Source organism: Calliphora vicina, chromosome 1 (assembly GCF_958450345.1).
Source record: "Calliphora vicina chromosome 1, idCalVici1.1, whole genome shotgun sequence".
In the NCBI taxonomy this organism is placed as follows: Eukaryota; Metazoa; Arthropoda; class Insecta; order Diptera; family Calliphoridae; genus Calliphora; species Calliphora vicina.
In genome coordinates this window covers 107,623,374-107,644,259 of record NC_088780.1, presented here as the reverse complement: position 1 = coordinate 107,644,259, position 20,886 = coordinate 107,623,374, and the positions used below count along the sequence as shown (strand labels likewise).

The 20,886-nt window shown below is 31.4% G+C and overlaps 2 protein-coding genes across 4 annotated transcripts; both read left to right on the top strand.

The window, feature by feature from the left end:
• Positions 1–233: 233 nt before the first annotated feature.
• Positions 234–2,920, top strand: CREG (Cellular Repressor of E1A-stimulated Genes). Its single transcript, XM_065505551.1, has 4 exons — positions 234–360; positions 1,935–2,445; positions 2,521–2,602; positions 2,694–2,920. The coding sequence occupies exons 2-4, from the start codon at positions 1,957–1,959 to the stop codon at positions 2,801–2,803; spliced, it is 681 nt and encodes a 226-aa protein (XP_065361623.1). The 5' UTR covers positions 234–360; positions 1,935–1,956; the 3' UTR covers positions 2,804–2,920.
• An 8,438-nt stretch (positions 2,921–11,358) lies between these two features.
• On the top strand, positions 11,359–20,594 carry gwl (serine/threonine-protein kinase greatwall). Of its 3 annotated transcripts, XM_065515456.1 has the most exons (11): positions 11,359–11,814; positions 12,861–13,347; positions 15,866–16,024; positions 16,097–16,242; positions 16,315–16,479; positions 16,552–16,683; positions 16,958–17,091; positions 18,524–18,619; positions 18,701–19,285; positions 19,354–19,478; positions 19,682–20,594. In XM_065515456.1, exons 1-11 carry the CDS (start codon positions 11,587–11,589, stop codon positions 19,945–19,947), a joined length of 2,523 nt encoding a protein of 840 aa, XP_065371528.1. In that variant the 5' UTR covers positions 11,359–11,586; the 3' UTR covers positions 19,948–20,594. The 3 variants fall into 3 exon arrangements, with proteins under 3 accessions (XP_065371528.1, XP_065371530.1, XP_065371529.1); XM_065515458.1 differs by lacking the exon at positions 16,552–16,683; XM_065515457.1 differs by lacking the exon at positions 18,524–18,619.
• The last annotated feature ends 292 nt before the right edge of the window (positions 20,595–20,886 follow it).

Here is a 20,886-nt window from a genome sequence, read left to right as displayed (position 1 = left end):
CTTCAAAAATCTTCCTAAAATATCAAAAATCTCATAATATTTCGGGATTTGTTAATCCCGAAAAATCCCGGGATTCTTTTTCACAAATCCCGGGATTCGGGAAATCCCGATCCCGAAAAATCCCGGGATTTTCGGGATCGGGATTTCGGGATTGGCATCCCTATTATTCACACAATTTTTGTTGTTAAACAAAATGTGCGAACAAAGAGCATTTAGTCAAAGATCCATTTCCTTGTGTTATAAAAATCGGCACTAAACTTCAGTCACAAAATGACAATTTAACTGGACGGTTAGAAAATTTAATAATAAAATATTAGTTTTTAATATTTTATTTTTACTACCTACTTCATTCCAAACCAAGTAAGTAAAACTACATACATACATATGTATGTAAAGCTATAAGTAAACAAAGTTAATAAACATTTAAAAAATTGTGAAGAAAACCGTTGATCCCGTACATTTATTAATTTTTGTGATTTTTTAAAGAAACTTTCATTGGTATATTCTTAAATACGCAAAAACAATATTAATCATTAAAAATGTATGTTCTGTTCCAAAGCGCACGTATAGATAATGGCAACAGCTGATAATACGCTGGGGATTATTAATTTTTTGCTATCAGAAAAAACAATTGATCGTGTTCATAAATGGAAGGCATATGTACATACATTTCTACCCCTACAGTGAGTCAAAATAAAATGCAACAGTATTGATTAGTGTTATGGACATACTAGGGTTCCTAATTTCCCGGACTTTTATCTTTCCCGGGAGGAAATTAAAAAAATCGTTCTATTCCCGGGAATTTTTTAACACTAAATTAAACCAAACCAGAAATTTTTGTTCGAATAAATTGACTTATAATTGTACCAGGGTTTTAAAAGAAGTACATATAAAATAACAATGTTAATAGTGTCATTTTATCGGTATTTTCACAGTCGTAGTTTTAATCAGTATAAAATCAATAAATTCTTTGTTTATATATAAAACATACGTAGTTAGAGACATTTTTCATATCTGATTGTAGATAAACAAATTTTAACCATTATTATAGTTATACAGAGAAGACAGATTCGTAATAGCAACCGAATTTTATGCCAATCGAATGATTCAGTTGCACACATAGAATTTTTCGGTTCTATCAACAGAAAGTCAGTTGATAAAGAAAAATTTCGGTTGAAGTAACCAAAATTTTATTACCACTTCTAAAATTTTGTAGCCACAACTGTAAAATTCTGTCACTAAGATAGAATCACCGATTGGCAACAAATTCGGTTGCTATCACGAATCTGTTTTCTCTTTGTAGATGTTGATATCATAAATATAAAGATTAGTTTCCAAAATTATTCAAATTGCCTGTAATGGCGAGTTAAGTGTTTTACGAGAGAACAAATCTGGGACTGCTGCAGGAACATGATAAGCTGCAAATATTATCTGTCACTTTTATAATAAACAATGTTTATTTTATTTCCAATATTTTTTACGCCAATATAAAAGTCACCTAAAGCTCAATAAATTAATAAATAAATAGAATTAATTTAATTACTTTAAACCTTGACTACCTGTTGTACCTAAATTATTTTAATAAATTTTTAATATACTCACATATATCGTCCCCTCAATAAAACAATATTTTTGATTGCATAATAAGAATCTTCATAACTGATTCTATATGTGGTCATAATTTGGTGAAATTCTAATTCCACAAAGTTATTTCGAAATGGCAAAAAACAATATACACTATTGTTTTATTAAGGGGACGATATGTATATTTTCTTCGATTTTTTAAATATATAACTTCTTATTTTATTTTCAAAAATTTATATGAATTTTAAAACAAATCTAATGTTTCTATTATTAAAGTCTTGTTGGGCGGTTTTCCATACGATACTAAGTTGTAATTATTTTTTTCAATAATATTTTCAATATTTTTACAGCTGCAGCTAAAATAATTCTATAATGCTGGGGAAAACTTTTACAATTTTTCTCTTGTTAGTTGGTGTATATCTTGAATTTGGTACAAGTTATTCAGCAATTCGAGATGCTCGCATAATAAGAGAACATAAACGACAACTACGTCACAATGCAACACTATCCGCACCGGATTTAAATCATGTCAAAATTGCTCGTCGACTGGTGAACCAAGCGAACTGGGCTTCTGTTGGTACTGTTTCAGTAAATAGCGCCATTAAAGACTATCCGATGGTTAATATTATCTCAGTGAACGATAATGATCCCTTTGGAAAATCGACTGGACGCATACAGTTTCTTTTAACTGATTTGGATTTTACTGGACCCGATTGGCAGAATAATAATAAGGCTACATTTTTGTTTACGGATGAGCAACTAATGCATTGTACTAAAAGAAATAGTTGGATATATGAGGATCCAATTGATCCCATGGAGCCAACCTGTGCTCGCACTATTATAAGTGGTCAAATTAATAAGGTACATAATTTAAATTTTACTTACGCGGTTTAATTTAATTTACAATTTAAAATCCTTTTTTTTATAATTTCATAGATGAATAGAAACGGCAATGAATATGACGGCGCTTTAGTATCATTTGTTCAAAGACATCCTGCTGCTAAGAATTGGCTTAAAGGTATGCGGTTATTAAGGAAATTGTTTGGCTATTTTAATATTACCTTAAACATTTAAGAAAAAGTTTTTATTAACATTAAATTTTTTTACAGAACACAACTTTTACTTATGTGAACTGAATATTACGAATATTTTTGTATTGGATTATTATGGTGGACCACATACTATCAATATTACCGAATATTATAATACAACGCCATAACATGTTTATATACATATTTTAAAAAATTATTTCTGAATTTACAAATTTTTCTGTAAATAAAATAATAAAAATCGAGTTTTAACTTTCAATAAAAGTTAGATATATCGAAAAATTAAATATTTCCAACAAATTTTAATAGGATGGCATAACAATAACGATTAAATTTTAATATTAGTATTTAAATATGTAAATCGGATACTATATTGTTTTTATGATAGGAATGAAATTACACATGAAATTAAAACCAAAAAGTTTATTTATTGCTATTATTTATTTCATTATTCTAAAAAAATAATAAAAAAAAGTAAGAGTTTTATAATCGGCTGTGCCGAATCTTGTATACCCACCATCAATATGTGACAATAAATTATTTATGGGAGGTAGTGTCAGTTGTTAGAAAGATTTAGGTTCATATACAACTTGTTTATGTCCAATTTCATTACAATATTAAATATTGAGGGTATTCATTTCAAAAAAATTAAAAATTTCATTCTGATTTTTTTACACTTTTAAAAAATAAAACCAAGAAAAAATAAACAAAAAAGATGTATTTTTATTTGTGGAATTTTGTTCATGTTTTTGATTTGATTAAAGTGTAAAAAAATCAGAGTGTAATTTTCCATTTTTTTGAAATACATATATAACCTTATTATAAGACAATTATGAATGTTCAAGTCATTTTCCGAGGCAAATTTTTGCCATACTTTACAGTAAATTTTCAGAATACTTAGAACTGTGCAACATTTTATCAGGATTGGCGAAAATAAACCAGGATTGCCGGAAATAAACCGGTTAACCGAAACCAGGGGGTTATTATGTAATTCGATTCGAATAGAAACACCTTCGAAATACAATGTATAAAGTATACAAATTCGAACGAATTTCTTTTCGAAATGAGTTACATAATAACCCCCCAGGTTTTTTCAAAAACACGCTTTTTCGGACATTCTAATTATGTGCATTTAAAGTAAATATATTTAAAAAAAATATCTTTTTTTCGAAAAAAGTACTTACATTAATTTTTAGTTATGTATACAGAAAATTAATAATGTATTTTGTTGTTGTTGTTGTTGTAGCAGCATGAACAATTTACAATAATCAATCTGGATGTTCTGGTGGTTCTGCATGTTGTTCAAGTCCAAGAAATTGAACTACTTCAACAGGATGAGTCCATAAATCCATTGGACTGAGTGAAGTAGGGTTGGCTGAACAGTTAAATATGTGGAGGGTGTCATGAGGACCCTGACCACATGCTGGGCATAAGTTAAGGACGGCACGGTCTATGCGAGACCAAAAGGCATTAAGCCTGTTGCTCCATCCTGATCTAAGTTGTGCCAGAACGACTCTTGTTCCACGCGGCAGAACCTTCTCGGCGTCTGCTATCGGTGGTGGGCGACCTCCAAGTACGACATTCATACGGTATCCTGCTACCGCGGAATTGATGGCGTCTCTGTGAATGTCGTTCAAAGCTGTCATATACGAGCGGCGATCAAATGGATCCTGCACATACCTCTGTATGTTCTCCTCGTATTTCCGAAGGTCCTGTCTGACATGCCTCGGGGGAGATTCCAACTGTGTGATGTTGAAGTTTGGATGACTCCTCCGATGACATCCCAGAAGGAACTGTTGCGTCAACATGACGTTGTGTTCCTTGACCGGTAGAACCTTGGTTTCCTCGTGAAGGTGGTGTTCGGAGGTTATTTGAAGGCAGCCTGTGACGGTCCTTAAGGCTGCGTTTTGACAGCTTTGAATATTTCTCCACTGGGTATCACTCAACGAAGGTGACCACACTGGAGCAGCATAGTTGACCACTGACCGGCCAATCGTTTTGTAGGTAGCAAGCAAGGTTTCTTTGTCCATACCCCAAGTACTGCCGGCTAGTGCTTTGAGGACCTTGTTCCTATTTCGCAGTTTATGCGTGATTGCAGTGGCGTGTGCTGAGGAGGTAAAAAGGCTATCAAAAGTGACACCCAAGATTTTCGGGTGGTTCACTGTCGGAATTTGTACGCCGTCGACCATGATGCCTAAATTCAGTTTTACCTCCTTCGTCCAGGTGGTGAAGAGTGTTGCTGATGACTTCGTTGGTGATAACTGCAGGTTACGTGCAGTGAAGAAATTGTGGATTTCATTGAGATAACCATTTACCATACCGCAAAGCTCATCAACGTTGTGACCTGTTGCCAATATAGTACAGTCGTCCGCATACGAGATTATCTCTACGCCCTGTGGGGGCACTGGGAGTTTAGAGAGGTAGAAGTTAAACAGGAGCGGCGACAGGACCCCGCCCTGAGGGACTCCTTGTTTAACTCTACGGGGTTTTGAGCATTTGTCTCTAAACTCCACGAACGACTGCCTGCCACTCAGATAGTTCACTATCCATCTCTTCGTGTTGTTGGGCATTGTGGACTGCAGGATGTCCTGGAAGAGTGTGGCGTGACTGACAGTGTCGAAGGCTTTCGACAGGTCAAGTGCCACTAGGATAGTTCGTTCACAAGGCCTCTGCTGGTTTAAGCCCTGTGAGATCTGAGTGACTATGGCGGATAATGCTGTGGTGGTACTGTGCATTTTACGGAATCCATGCTGGTGACGAGCAGCTGGTAGTTGACGGGTCAGCTGGGGGAGGAGAAGAGCTTCGAGTGTCTTCGCTACAGGTGACAGGAGGGAAATTGGCCTGTACGATTGTCCCTCACTCGCGATTTTCCCAGGTTTTAGCAATGGGATCACTCGACCCATTTTCCAGACATCGGGTATTGTTAAGCTCCTCACTGACAGATTAAAAACCATTGTCAGGTACTCGACTCCCCGCTCGCCTAGGTGTTTTAGCATCAGCATGGATATCCCATCAGGTCCTATTGCCTTTGAAGGCTTAGCTGTGTTGATGGCTTCTGCAACTTCAGTTGGCGTGTAAAGTTGTGGTGTGTCCGAGACTGGAAGATCGTGTAGTTTGCGGACAATACTTCTTTTCGCCTTGTCTCTCTCGGGGTGCTCAATGAATTGTCGGCAAAAAGCTCGCGCGCACCGTTTAGGGTCGGATATGGTGGTATCTGCAAACTTAATCGCGACCCTATCATCCTTCTTAGTCGGATTGGAGAGAGACCGAACTGTGGACCACAACTTGCCAACTCCAGAACTTAAGTTGCAGTTCTTCAAATGATCCAACCATTTGTTTCGCTTGTCCTCATTTACCAACCTGCTGATATCGCGGTTCAGCTGGGCGATCCTAGGGTCGTCAGGGTTGGTACTTCGGATGTCATCACGCTCATCTGCGAGTCCCGCTGCTTCTGCTGGGAAGTGCGGTCGCACTACGGATATTCTACCAGCGGGAATGAAGCGAGCGGCTGCTGCTGTGATGGTTTCGCGAAACTTCCTCTCTGCTTTGTGTACGTTGGAGGGAATCGGTAGACCATTGAAGATGCGGTCGGTAAATTCTCTGAAGCCGTGCCAGTCTGCTTTCTTTTGGTTGATGTAAGTTCGGCATTCAGAGACGATGAAATCGTTGGGTCTATCCAGACAAACGATTATGGGTAAATGGTCTGATCCTAGAGAAATAACTGCACGCCAGGTTGTGCAGTTAATCAGACCAGGACTCGCTATGGTGATGTCTGGCGAACTTGCGCAATTACCCATAATCCGTGTGGGGGCATCATCATTTAGTGTGCAGAAGGTGGATTCGTCAATCTGTTCCGCCAGTGACGCTCCTCTCTGGTCTTCCCCAAGACTTGAGTGCCAGAGCTGATGGTGAGCGTTAAAATCCCCTAGGACCAAACGAGTATCACCATCTAGTAAGGTCCTAATGTCGGGATGGTAGCCTGTTGGACAACTGGCTACTGGCGGAATGTCATTCCCACGACAGCCGGTTCTACGCACCGGAATGACCCGAGCTCACTCGGCCAAGGACTGTCAACCCAGCAACAACAACTTTACAATAATGTATTTTTCCTTAACCCTGCTGTTAGTTTAGAAAACAACTTACGAATGTTAGGTTAATGGACCATTTGGTACATATAAACTGCTAATGTAAATAAACAAGTGTAGGATTCCACTTTTTTATGTTTTTTAATCAACATAGATTAAATATGTAATAGATAATTGTGGGATTCCCCTTTATTGATTTCTGTTGTAAAGAAGCAGTTTTTGTACAGTTTTTTTTTGTAAAAAAACAGACGTGTAAAAAAAAAACAGACGTGTTTTACTTACGACATGGCAAACTTGAAAAAATATGAAGTACAAGAACTGCTCAATGCTGAAAGTGACTCCGATATTTCAGATTCGGAAGTTGATTATATTTCAGAAAACATATGAAAACAATTAATAAATACTTATTTTTTTTAAATAAATTTAAAAAATCAAAAAAAAACCGAGGAAAATATACTATGGACCAAATGGTCCCTTAACCTAAGATTCGTAATTTTTATTTTTCTCAGTCCTGTTTAAGTCAGATCCTTGAATTTTTTTATATAGCATTGGTTTATAAAAAGACCACCTGAGCTAAAAAACTAAGTCAGTATATAATATCACCGTTCAAAAATTACAAAGGAAACAATTAAAAAATTGGACCAAATGGGCTTAACCTAACAGCGGGGTTAAAGATAACATTTTGGTTAGTATTATAAAAGAAAATCTAGATCTATTTTTTTATTTTAAATTCTACTTTTAAACAATTGGTACCCGATTGGCTCAACAAAAAGTATAAAGAAGTGAAGGAAGCGAGTATAAAAAAAAGGGTAAAAAGAAATAAAAATGTTGCATATGAAAATCAATTATATCGCAGCATTTCGTACCTTACAGTGAAAAATTACAGATATATTCGCGTATATATTTTGGAATGTAGGCCTTACATAGAAGATATGTTCATTAGGGATATAACTATTGAATTTTTTTGAAAATATGCAAATTGGCATATCATAGTCGAATAGAGCATTAAAAAATATAAAAAAACCAGGGTATTATTTTTTCGCGGTTGTTAACGTTCAAGCAACAAACGCAATAAAGTTTTTCATGAAATATTTTCAATTATTTTGAAATACTAATAATATTATAATTCTAATAATAACTGCGGAAATACTTCAATATTTTTTAGATATTTTTGTACGTTATGTTTTTCTGAAATTGTTGTTATATTGGAGTTATTATCAATTATAAGCCAATCTTCATAAGATACGCTACAACAATTTTTATAAAAACGAAAATATTTAAGTGATTTTCGGAAGTGGATCTTATATGGAGGCCATGGTCTAATATATGATTTATGGCTACAAATTATTGACCAGTATACAATTTTAGTTCAATATCGATATATGTTTTTAAAACATTTTAGAGGTGTTTTTTTGGAAGAGGTCCTTATATGGAAGCTATACCAATTATGAATTAATCTTCATAAAATTCGGTACAGTGATTTTGATATATACGAGGATTAGTTATAGTGAATTTCAAGCTGATGGGTTTATTTATTAGAGATTTATGAGTATTTATTTCGGTACAGAGATTTTCATATGTATAAAAATTATTTCTGTTAAAATTTTTAGCTAATAACGTTATTTGTAAGAGATTTTTGCGTATTTAAGTGGTTTTCGGAAGAGAACTTTATATGGAGTCTATCATGTACCGATCCAAAAATATGGTATTGCGATTCCTTTTTACCAAAACTAATTTGAAGGCACTTAAGTATGTTGCGGGTGAAGTTCCTAAATTATCCAATTGGAAACTAGTATTCCATAAATCACTGTCCGGGGAATAATTGTGTTTTAGTTCTTTTTTTTATTCTTAGTTTCCTTATTGTTTGTTTTTGTTGGGTATTTTGTAACAATTTTGTTTGTCTTTTATCGGATTTTGTTCTTTGTTTAATTATTTTTATATTTGTGTATTTTTTTTTTTGTAAAACCATTTAATGTCTCGCCTATGTTGATTTTCATTTAATTTTGTGTAATATTATTGTAGTTTTATTTATTTGTTTTATGTTCATGTATGTTGTACTATCAAATTCTTCTTCTTTATTGTCGTACTATAATATGTTAGTGTGTGTGTCAGCTGTTTTGTTTTCTATTATGTTCGGCTGTGTTTAGTAAGCATATGTGTAAAATTAGTGTTGTATTTTCATTCAAAACTATTTGAATATGAAAAATTATTAAAAATAGTGAAACATGAATGAAATTATGATACGTACTGAATTTTATGCAAGCCTGGTAGTATATAATGAGAGATAGGATTTTGTAGGGCTCGAGGGCGACTTTAGGTCCCTAGAAGATAATTAAGCGACACCAAATGTATATGAAATTTAAGCGGGGAAGCTAATAAATGAGTGTTCATAAATATGTAAGATGTCAGCGGAGTATATATATAATATGTATAATTTTCAAATATATATTGGTATAAAATGTAGCAAAGGAAAATTGGCAACCGGTTCTTTTCCTGTAAATAAATAAGAAACCGCTAAAATATTTGAACTAGTAAATATGTAAAAATTGTCATAATCAATAATAAAGTTAACAGAGAAAGACGTGATACGGCATTTATTACAAATAAGTCTGTGTGAAGAAAATAATTTCTGGCAATAAAATAATTAAAATAATAAAAAAAATCGTAAGTTTCCAAAATAGGAAAAATAATTTTGTATGAAACTGAATTTGTATGTTTTTACAGCTGGCTATTTTCACGTGAAATAAATAATTGTTACAACTATACCTAGACCAGAAACACACAGCCGGAAAATAGCCAGGTAACCTATTTTTATATTATAAATTACAAACCATTGGTACATTAACAAAACAAAATACGTGCTAAAATTTGTGGTGATAACTTTATATGACTAGTGAATACGTCCTCTCAAAAATAAGAATAGCTATTCTAACGTCGACAATATTCAGCGCTATAAGATGCGATCCATTACAACATGTTTTAGAAATCAATATAACGACCAATAGTTTAAGTTAAGATTAAGTGTAGTTGTGATATTGTGTACCAAAATTATAAGTGAAGTGTTTAATGTATAGTTTATGTGTATGTAACGTTCTTTTATTTGGTTACACTTAATCCTCGTTTGTCACCTAAAAAGAAAATAAAGGGAATTACATATATATATCCGGTATAAAAAAAAATGATAATTACCTTAGGCCAATTTACGCGTGAAAGATATGTTGTGTCTAGTGATTGACAAAGAAATATTGTACATCTCAGGGAGCTCCTTTAGAAGTAGAGAAAATAGTTTCGAAAGCCTATATTGGGGAAAAATAAGAATTTGAGCCTAGGGTGAATCAAGAAATGAAAGATATGTATAGTTGGAATAGAAATGTTTGATATAGAAAACGAAGTTAAGGCATACGAAATAAAAGAATAATTAATATTAGTTTTAAGAGTATTTTACCTTTTTAATTGTTTATTATGTATTATAAATTCCCTAAAAATTAATAAATAATGTATTGAATAATAAGAAAATTTAATATTTACAGTATGGGTTTATAAATTGGAAATGGTATAGGTAATGATGGAGAGGTAAGTGGTCAATTGGGTCATAGGAATAGTGAAGCGGATGCGCCTATGACATGGTTGGGTGGGCATCATAGGGACCAACACCTGTCCCTGGACATTCTTCGTGTGGTATTGTGAGTGTAGTGTCTGTTCATTGTAGTGTTTACTTTTTATTTATTGTACGGATACGCGGCTGGTGAGGAGGGTTGGAACCGCCTGAGTTCAAACATGCCAAGAGCTAGTGGGAAACCTCGCCAGACCAACCGATCCGTAACAAGTAGCATTAAGCCATTATTCAAAATAGCATTAAAATGTGATATACACATTTGGACCCAATTTCGGGGTTTTATATTTTTAATCCGAATCTATTTTATTTCAGAAATTACCGAAATAATAATAAGTATTTATTATTGTACACTAAACATGACTTAAGAAATTATCTGAACAATTAGGTACCATTGATTAAAATACCCTTCATCTGACATCAATTGTGGTAAAATTTATTAACAGTAGAAAATGTAGATACCTATACAGAAAAAGTATAATATTAAGATCCTACATTAAATAAAATGTGAATATTGAATATACAAATATTTCATCATCTTAGTCGCCTTTTACAATGCATAAATTGAAAGGCAGACCTTTTTCTCATTCTCTTTTGAACTAACCTAAACCTGTGTAAAACACACTCTACCTCTTCAACCCCTTGCCAACAAACTTCGTCTGTCTGCCTTTCAATTTCTGCATTGTAAAAGGGGACGTAATAAATAAACTATTGATAACATATATTACCTTAATTTAGATACATGTACTATTACATACAATTTTTTTTAATTGAAAATATAATATATATTTAAAATTTTTTGTGAATAACCGTATCTTTTAAATTTGAAAAACATGGTCAGCCCAAGGCATATTAATACATCTTGGGTCAGCCTATTAAATGCGTACTGACTCTGTTTTAAAAACGTTTGCTGTAAAAACAGAGTTGTTAAATATTACAACTCTGTGCCTCATGTACTAAATTCATAAACATGTACTAAACCATATGCAACCCTGCACACAACTTAAATTTATTTTCCAACGTCTACGTGAAAAGTGCATTTTCAATAATAGTTTCTTATTAAAAGCAAGAAAAATTAATTAAATTTATATATCGCAGTAAACTAAATTAGTGAAAGTAATAGAAAATATATTATGTTGAATATGAACAAATAAAATTATAGATATATCAAGAGAAAACAAACAATTGTTAAAGAAATATCTGCGTGTTTTTTTGAAGAGCTAAAAAGGAAAATTCGCGGGTTTATTTTAATTTAATGGAGGAACGTGAAACTTTATTGTTGGAGGAGAGTTTTTGCAGCAAAGTGGGCAATAATACAACTACAGATGCTATGGACAAGGATGATTCGGATGTGTTTCATAATAATCAACCAATTGATTATAAAACACCCAAGAAATCGTCGATATTAATGGATGGCGAACGTTTGTTGGATAAAATAAATATTTTGACAACAAAGCCAGAAAATACTTCCACATGTACCAAGGTAAGTAGTTAGTGGTAGGCCTGGATTAACCATAAAATTCATTTGTAAAGATGTGTGTTTTGTTAAAAGTCCTGTTACTTTTTCATGTGATAATCATGTTAATGCGTAGTTGTTTTTGTTTACAAACGTATTTTGTATATACACACAAACACGCGATGTTTAAGAATTTAGTTTTTGTTGTTGCTGCGATACAAGAAAAGGAAAAACCGTTTTTCTAGAGTTGCCATTAAATGAAAATAGGAAAAATAAATGAAAATAGGAATAAGAAATATTATTAAATATATATGTTATTTTGGCTTTAATATTCGACACTGATTTTTAATTGGTTTGTCAGTGTAATAGAGTTTCAGATATTAAGAGTAAAAAAACCGGCTCTGCGGAAGGCCGTCTTCTCAGGAAATATTTCCTTCGTCATAGATTTTGGAACACATCTAGTTTTTGGGAAAGGAAAAAAAAAAAAACTTAAAAAATCATCCGAGTTATGGGACTCTGACGTTGAAATGTTAATTTTATTATATGTATCTGATATTTGTAGGTATATCGTTTAAAGTTTTTTCGAAATTGCATACAAGCATACCATATTATTAACACATTAAATTTTAACCCTAATGGGTTCAAAAATTTTAAGATTCATAGGTATCATCTAAAAGGTATTTTAAATATATTTAGGTACATACATGACCAAATCGGAAATCAACTGGCGACAAAAAACAAAATATACCATGATGTTCAGTATAAACAGATACCTTTTAAATGATATCAAAACATTTCAAATCGAATAATTATTTTATAATATATTTAAGATTTTATTGATTTAACGCTGTAAATGAGCTCAAATTCTTAAAAATTGTACTTCTATCATGATCTAAAACCAATAACTTAACATAACACCTGTTAATAATTTCTTTTGACAAGTCTTACTTATATATTTCCTTCAACTACGTTAATTTCCATTTTTTAATCCAACTTTTACCTATTATAATAATATTTTTCGAAAATGTTAAATATAGCTATGTAACTTTTTTTTCCATTTAAATTTATTTCAGTTACCAACTATAAGAGATTTTGTAATTATTAAACCCATAAGTCGTGGTGCATTTGGCAAAGTATTTTTGGGCTATAAAAATAATGATCCCAATAAACTGTTTGCCATCAAAGTTATGCGCAAATCGGAGATGATCAATAAAAATATGGTCTCCCAAGTGATAACAGAACGGAATGCATTGGCACTTTCAAGAAGTCCATTTTGCGTTAGTCTCTTTTATTCATTGCAATCAGTATCGTATGTTTATTTGGTCATGGAATATATGGTGGGTGGTGATTTAAAATCTCTACTGGCAATGTATGGCTATTTTGATGAGGCAGCAGCTCGATTTTATGTTGCTGAAGTGGCATTAGCATTGCAATATTTACACGAACATGGTATTATTCATCGTGACATTAAACCCGATAATATGCTGATATCTGCAACAGGTCATGTTAAATTAACCGATTTCGGTTTGAGTAAAATCCAAATGAGAAGAGGAGAAAGAGGTGAGTATTCTTAAATTTATTATTAAAGAAACACGTATGGAAAATTTATTTATTTTATCACTCAGTTTTTAAATATAATTTGAGTAGTTTTCATACAAACTTGTATAAATAATTTTCTGTCCGTGATATTAGTAGTTTCTTTATTTAATTATTTAGTTGTTAATTGTAAAGTAAATTCTCAAAATATTGTAGCTAATTATTTTATAAAGTAAAGTAATAATCAGGGTTTACAATTGCTACTATATTAGCCGTCAATTGCAGTAAATATACATTTTTATCAATCTGCATACTAAAAATATAGTTACTATTATAATTTTGTATAACTCTGCTAATATAAATTGCTGTTACTATTCATATATTACTATACAAATTGCAAAGTTAGTTTGCAATTTCTAGTAGCAGATACAACCAGTTGTCAACTCGTTATTGTAGCACAACAACCAAAATATATGTTCGTGCTATAGCAGCATACACACTTTTTTGCCGAACTAATATTGCGCGTCAGCATTCGTTTTTGTTTTGTTGTGCTATCAATTTTCTCTGGCAGCAATTTACATTTCTTTGGTTGCTTTGCTATGGTTGCATTGATATTTCTTGTTTTTTGGCTATTTGGATGCTGCTAGTTATTTTATTGTCAAGTATGTAATACGAAATAACGATTATTCATTAGTGTAAATATTTTTGAATCTAACTGAGATATTGACTTGCATTTTTTTTGTAAGACCAAAAATTAAAATATCTAAACAAGAAAAAAAAATGTTCGGAATAAATGTGGATCAAATTGTTCCTAATATGTATTTGCAATCCTATTAAAATTTTGATAAAAATTTTAGTTTTAGAAACTCAATAAATATGTAATCTGTAATAAAATCTTTATTTATTAGCAAAACTCAATGAAATTTTCAACGTTTTTTAAATTTGTCATTCCAAATTACAAAGTGTAAAAAAACTTTTCAAAAGGTTAAAAGGAATCCCACAATTCCTAAAAATTTAAGCGAAAATCCCGAAAATGGTATTTTTTACAATTTTAACCATATGGTCGACATTTCCTTCGGGGCTGGGAAAATACTTTGGGGATAAATAGGGAACAAATCAAGGTTTCTAAAGCTGCTTTCCGTTTTTTGATCCCAACTTTGGTATTTTAGAACATGTGGCCCAAAGTTGAAATTTTTATCAAAAAATAGGTCAAATTCCGAAGGACGAAAGGGCAACATGTTCAAAAAATAGGACATGTTTTTTATATCAAAATGTTCTCTGTAAAGCTACCTTACAGAAAAACATAAAATTGTTATATGTTCTTAAAGAAAGTTTTTTTTTAATAAAAAAGATTTAAGTCACCTTTTCATCCAAAAAACAGCAAAAATCTACTATTTTTTGAATTCTTAAATTGAAAATCGTTTATTTTTGGATCTATAATCGATATTACTCTGAAATATTTTGTATATTACTGATAATTTAGTTGTCTAACTAACAAAAAAAAATCGAGCCCGTTCGGTACAAAAGTACGACCTATATTTTTAAAAAAGCGGACCAAGGTATGGCAAAATTTTAAAATTTCAATTTTGAAATGCCTATAACTCGAAAAGTATAAGAGATAAATAGCACACACAAGCATATTTTTTCAAGACATAGGCGAGCGCTTTCTAAACATATAAAACTCTTTGAAATCGAATGGGAAACAAAAAAATGGCACGTGTTTAAAAATTTTGCATGACGAAGGTACCCTATTCTGAGCCCCCATAGCGCCGCCCCTGAGGCATTTGTAGGTCCCATTTCAATAATTTAAACTCGAATACTCCTTGGCTATGCCCGCGTCAAATTTTATCCTGATCAGATCAGCCGTTTAGAAATGCCAGATATATTTCAAAAAAATTTTGATTCTGCCCAACTGTACATTGGGTGTGTTTACTGATATGTTGTTATGCACTTATCAAGAACAGCAACTGATAGCATCAATTGCAGAAATGTCAATTGTGCTATAGCACAACTACAGAAGTGTGTATTTTTGCTAGAAAAGTTTGCCAGCACAACAAAATAAAACGAATGGAGTGCAATATTAGCACGACAGAAAAACTGTGTGTGGTACTAAAGCACGAACATATATTTTGGTGGATATGCAATAGATTGTGTTTGCTACTAAAAATTGCAGACTAGCATTGCAATTTTAATAGTAATACGAACGAACAGTATGAATATTTATATTAGCTGATTGTGATGAAATGAGATAATTTCATATTTATTGCCTAGTCAAATGTAAGAAATATGTTGCTAGAGCTGAATATCGAAACCCTGGTAATAATTTTCCGTCCGTGTTACTGAATCAGAAAGTAAATTTATTCTAAATTGTTATACATATAAAAAATATTAAACTTAATTTTATTTTATTTTCCTACAAGCAGTCTGTTTTGTTTTGTTTGTTAGCTAATGTTACCATTTTACAATATTTTGTATACTATTCAATAAATAAATTTATCATTATTTAAAAAACTAACATTCCATAATTAAAATTTATTTTAAGACCTGGAAATATCAGATCTCATCAATTGCTCTCCAAACTTAAATGCTCGCACACCTGGTCAACTACTGTCTTTGACTTCACATTTATCATTTGGTTCTGAAAGAAAACTAGAATGTGGAACGGGAACTTCCAATTTTATAAATGCCATTAACAAACACAGTGAGTTCAAAAGCAACATTGTAAATATTTTACAAATTTAAACATGTATGTTTTATTTTGGTTTTTCTACAGACTTAATGGAATCTTCCGATAGCGAAGCTGACACTTCTCTAAACGATGCAGAGAAAACAGATGAAAGTAAAATTTCTGGAGTTTCCCCTTTCTTTTCAGCCGAAGAAATAAATGTCTCTATTGCTCACACGTGTAATAATAACAATGTAAATATGTTTAAAAGCAAAACATTCAAGAAATTTCATAATCAAATTCTGTTTAACAAATTATTTTTGTAGTTAATGGATAGTTCCTCCTCGTATCATACTTGTGCCTCTGTGGATGTGAGTAAACAATCGCCACCTTTAGATCCAGCTTTGTGTAATAATAAAGTTTTAACACAACGTCGTGTTGAATTCGCTGAAAATAATAATATAGCCATAGATGTCAAAAACTATTGCAATGTAAGTATTAATAATGCGTAACATAACTTATTTCATTATTTTACCACTGAACGTATTTTCCATTTTCAAAAGGGTTGCAAATATGATAATAATACTAAGGGTTTTGATAAAGAAAACATCTGTAATAAGAATTTAGTTAAAGTGGAAAATGCTGACGATACTTCGTTTGAATTTTCTATGATGCGTCGTCGTTCTATTGATGAGGTGTGTTTTTTTTTGTGCTTGTTTTAAAGTATTTTCCCATATCATTTCATGTTACTGTTCTTGTCATTGTTTAATCTCATCTTAAATGTCTAACACATGTTCATAAACACATATATATATGGGTGTCTTATAATGGTCATGGTCATTCTCATTTCATGTTTAAATCCTGTAATTGTTTTCTAATTTTATAACACTTGTGTAAATATTTTTTATTATAAATTTGTTTATATATTAATCTCTATTTTTCTTTCCATTTTGATTTTGTTTTCATTAGCGCATACGTTCTTCAAAAGGACAAGAAGACTCTGGTGTTTCAAGTCGCAAAAGTGACTGTGAGTCTTCAATCGATAAAGTAGAAAATTTGTGCAATTCCCGTGACGATTTCAGTTGTTCCGATTATTCAAAAAGGTAAGTTTAATAGTACTATTACTCAGAAATATTATTTAGAAAGCATGTTTCTATTTATTATTGAACTAGTTGATTTATGTGCTAAACCTGTAGTGATTGATTTAGACATTAAAAATACTAAATTTATTTACAAAAATAACTGTCTATTAAAATGACAAGCTTTAGCTAGTTTTGTTTGTTTACGCAATTAAGTATTTTTGATTACATGTTTATTTAAAACAATCTTTAGTTATCAGCTTTCTCTGTTATATCTAAATTGTTTAATACATATCAAAGAAATAATATTTGAGATTTAGGTTTATATTAAATATGTATGTATGAATATTGCATTCTTAAACCATTAACGCTGGAGGGGGAAAAATTCTTACTCAAGAAAAAATTCGTTATCATCAGGGAAACCGAAAAGTTTTTTATGCGCATAAAATATACTGTAAAAACTGAAAAATATGCTCTTAAAATTTAAAAACAATAATATGATAGAAAAACCAAAACAAATTTATACAAAATGACAAAAAGTTAAATCTGAAATCTAAAAATATGCTGTAAAACTAATAAATGCAAAATGTTCAAAAAACAATCTGAACATAAATGGCTCGAGAAAATTGGGTTAATCCTGAAAACGCTCTTGGTCCCTTAGAATTTAGATGTCCTCTATTTAAAAGAAATTTGCTCATCTAGGTATTAGCTTGATATATAAATAATTTAACATAATCGTATTGTTGTGTATTTAAAAGACGTGTTTGCAATGAATTTTAGTTTGCAAATTTGCTGAAGTGTAGTCGTGGTCGTATTTTTTTCTGAAACTAAAGTTCGATTTCAAATATTTCACTGGCTGTATTGCTAGAATATGGAGTTTTTATGTGTTGTGTAAATAATTATTTAAAGGATTTGTCTCAATATTTTTTGGCATCAAACTTTTTAAAAAGCCCTAAAAACACTGATTTGACAACACTTTTGTCATTCCTGAGTTTCCATATATTTTTTTGTTGTGGTCTTGAAAACTGTAGCATTATTACTAGACTTGCTACTTTTGCAAGGGTTGTTTACTATGGATAGTGAATTAATTTTGTTGTACGTATATTTTCAACTTTCAATGTAGTAGAACATATCCTAGATCAAAGTTTAGTGAAAGTTTAATGAATAAAGAAATTGTTTTGATTAATTTAAAATTCTGTTGTTATTTGTAAACATGTGAAAAATCCAAAATTTAACTAAAATATAGCTATTAGATGTAATAAAAAAAATAAGCATAAACATAATAAAGTTAAAGTAAGTATATTATATATTAAAATATCCCCTATTTTAAAAATGTCCTCTTATATTTTCAAAACTTGAGCTTTTCATAACTAATACAATTTCAACATCATTTTATATACATATATATATTAACCAACAACAACATATTCTTCAACTCTAACCATCAATATCTCAGCTATAATATAAACAACACAAACGAAATAAGCGGAATACGTATGCATTCGCCATTTCGCAATATATCAAGGAATTTTAAACGACCAGACTTTCAAAGGTGTTTAATAATTTTAGAATAAAATAACGTTTAAGTGTTAACTAATATTTTATTTTCTTTTATTTGCTACCCAACTCTCAGCTCTTTTAGAGGCATGAAACGTAAAATAAACTTAATAAATCGTTCGGAAAACAATTCAATTTATGATGCAGATGGTTATAATAATGGCTCTGGTAGCACAGGTTTAACACAAGAAATCGATATTTTGGATATTGGCTCGAGTACGCCGAAAAAACGTAAAGCCAAATCGCCCATTAGAGGCGTATTGAAAGTACGTTCACTATCCGATGATGAGATGCCACAATTGATTAATGAAAATATTGCTAATGTGGTATTTTCGACACCCGTTTCGTCTCAAAAGTTACCAAGACGTGATGGTGGGCTGTTGGGAAAATTGAAAGCAACACGTTTCGCTCTGCCACTGTCCATAGAGACCAAGAAACGCGAACATGCAGCTGACAAGTCATCAGGTGTGCAATATTTGAAAATGGCTCATGACGATCCCACTATGTCACCCATTAATTTAAACACAAACTCGGCTCCAAAAACACCGAAAAATATTAATACCCCATTCCGGACACCCAAATCGGTGCGAAGAGGTGGTCGTCAGTCAAGTGAACGAATTCTAGGTACGCCTGATTATTTGGCGCCAGAGTTATTGCTGAAGTAAGTTTTAAATTGTGTATGAATGATGTACGAAATATTTTTATTTCATTTGTATGCCATTTCTTTAGACAAGGTCATGGTCCTGCTGTAGATTGGTGGGCATTGGGTGTATGCTTTTATGAGTTTTTAACAGGTATACCACCATTTAATGATGAAACGCCCCAAAAAGTATTTGACAACATTCTTAACAAAAGTGAGTAGAAAAACAGTACTGAGCGAGATTATTAAAATTTTATAATTTCAAAAGTTATGATAGACATTATGACATGATATTACAAAAACATAAAATTTAAAAAAAAGAATTCAAATCAAACCAAACATCTTGTCTTTCCGAGAACTGAAATTAAAAAAAATTAGCTCTTTAAGAAAACACTTATTAAACCATTTTCACCGTAGATATTGAATGGCCAGAAGGGGATGAAGCATTATCACCTGATGCCGTAGATGCAGTCGAACTGTTACTTACAATGGATCCAACCGAAAGACCTGCAGCTAAAGAAGTACAGCAAATGTCTTTCTTTGAGTGCATAGATTGGGAACATTTAGAGACGGAAGAACCACCATTTGTGCCAAATCCCGAGAATCCCACAGACACTGCATACTTTGAGGCGCGAAATAATATGCAACACTTAAAATTGTCAAATTTTGCTCTTGAAGACTAAATAACTAATGCTGTTCGAATAAGCACTAAATTAACTAAATTCTCTCTCATTAGCAAACGTGCTAAAATTAAAAAAAAACTATACATTGTGATAAGTAGAATTATACTATATTATATGTTTTAATATTTTAAATGTATTGTATTTTGTTATTTGTTTAAAACCCACCGTTTAACCGGAGCCAGGCTGCATCCCATAGAACTCATTAACAAAACACAGACATACGAACGCAAACACAAAACAGTTTCTTTTTTTTAAATTAATAAATTTTAAATTTAATTATGATTTTATTTTGTTTTTTTTTTATTATTATTTTACTTTTATTGTTTTTATGTTCATTGTAAGTTTTTCTTTTCAGTTTTTTTTTCACATTCATTTAGTTTTTTTTATGATTATATTAAATGTTTATTACTTATGATTTAATTGAAATGCATACACGAATACAGACATCATGTATAACTTTATAAAAAAAATATATATTTTTATGATTTTCTTTTAATGTTTAAGAGTATATTCTAGAGCATATTCTTTCTTATTCCTATTATTTCCTTTCAAACTAATTGGCATTTGTTTTTCATTTCTTATATAGTTTATAGTTAAAACATGTATAAATTGGAAGTAAATTTAAATTGAAAATAAAACAACAAAAAAATATATATGATTATTTAAGAGAAACAAATTTAAATACAACATGTTTTATTCTTTCACAAATATAAATCATCTGTAATGCAATTTGTATAACCTTTCTCCTTTTATTGTGGCTCTGTCTTTAGTATGTCAATTTTCTAGTGTTTTTTTTTCGTTTGTTAACTTTTAACAATTGGGGTCAATTTGCTGTTTATGTATTGGATATTTTCTTTCTTTTGTATCTATTGACGTTTTTCTAGGAAATTTGCATATGTTTGCTTTTTATTTAGTTATTTAAATTGTTCTATTAGCATT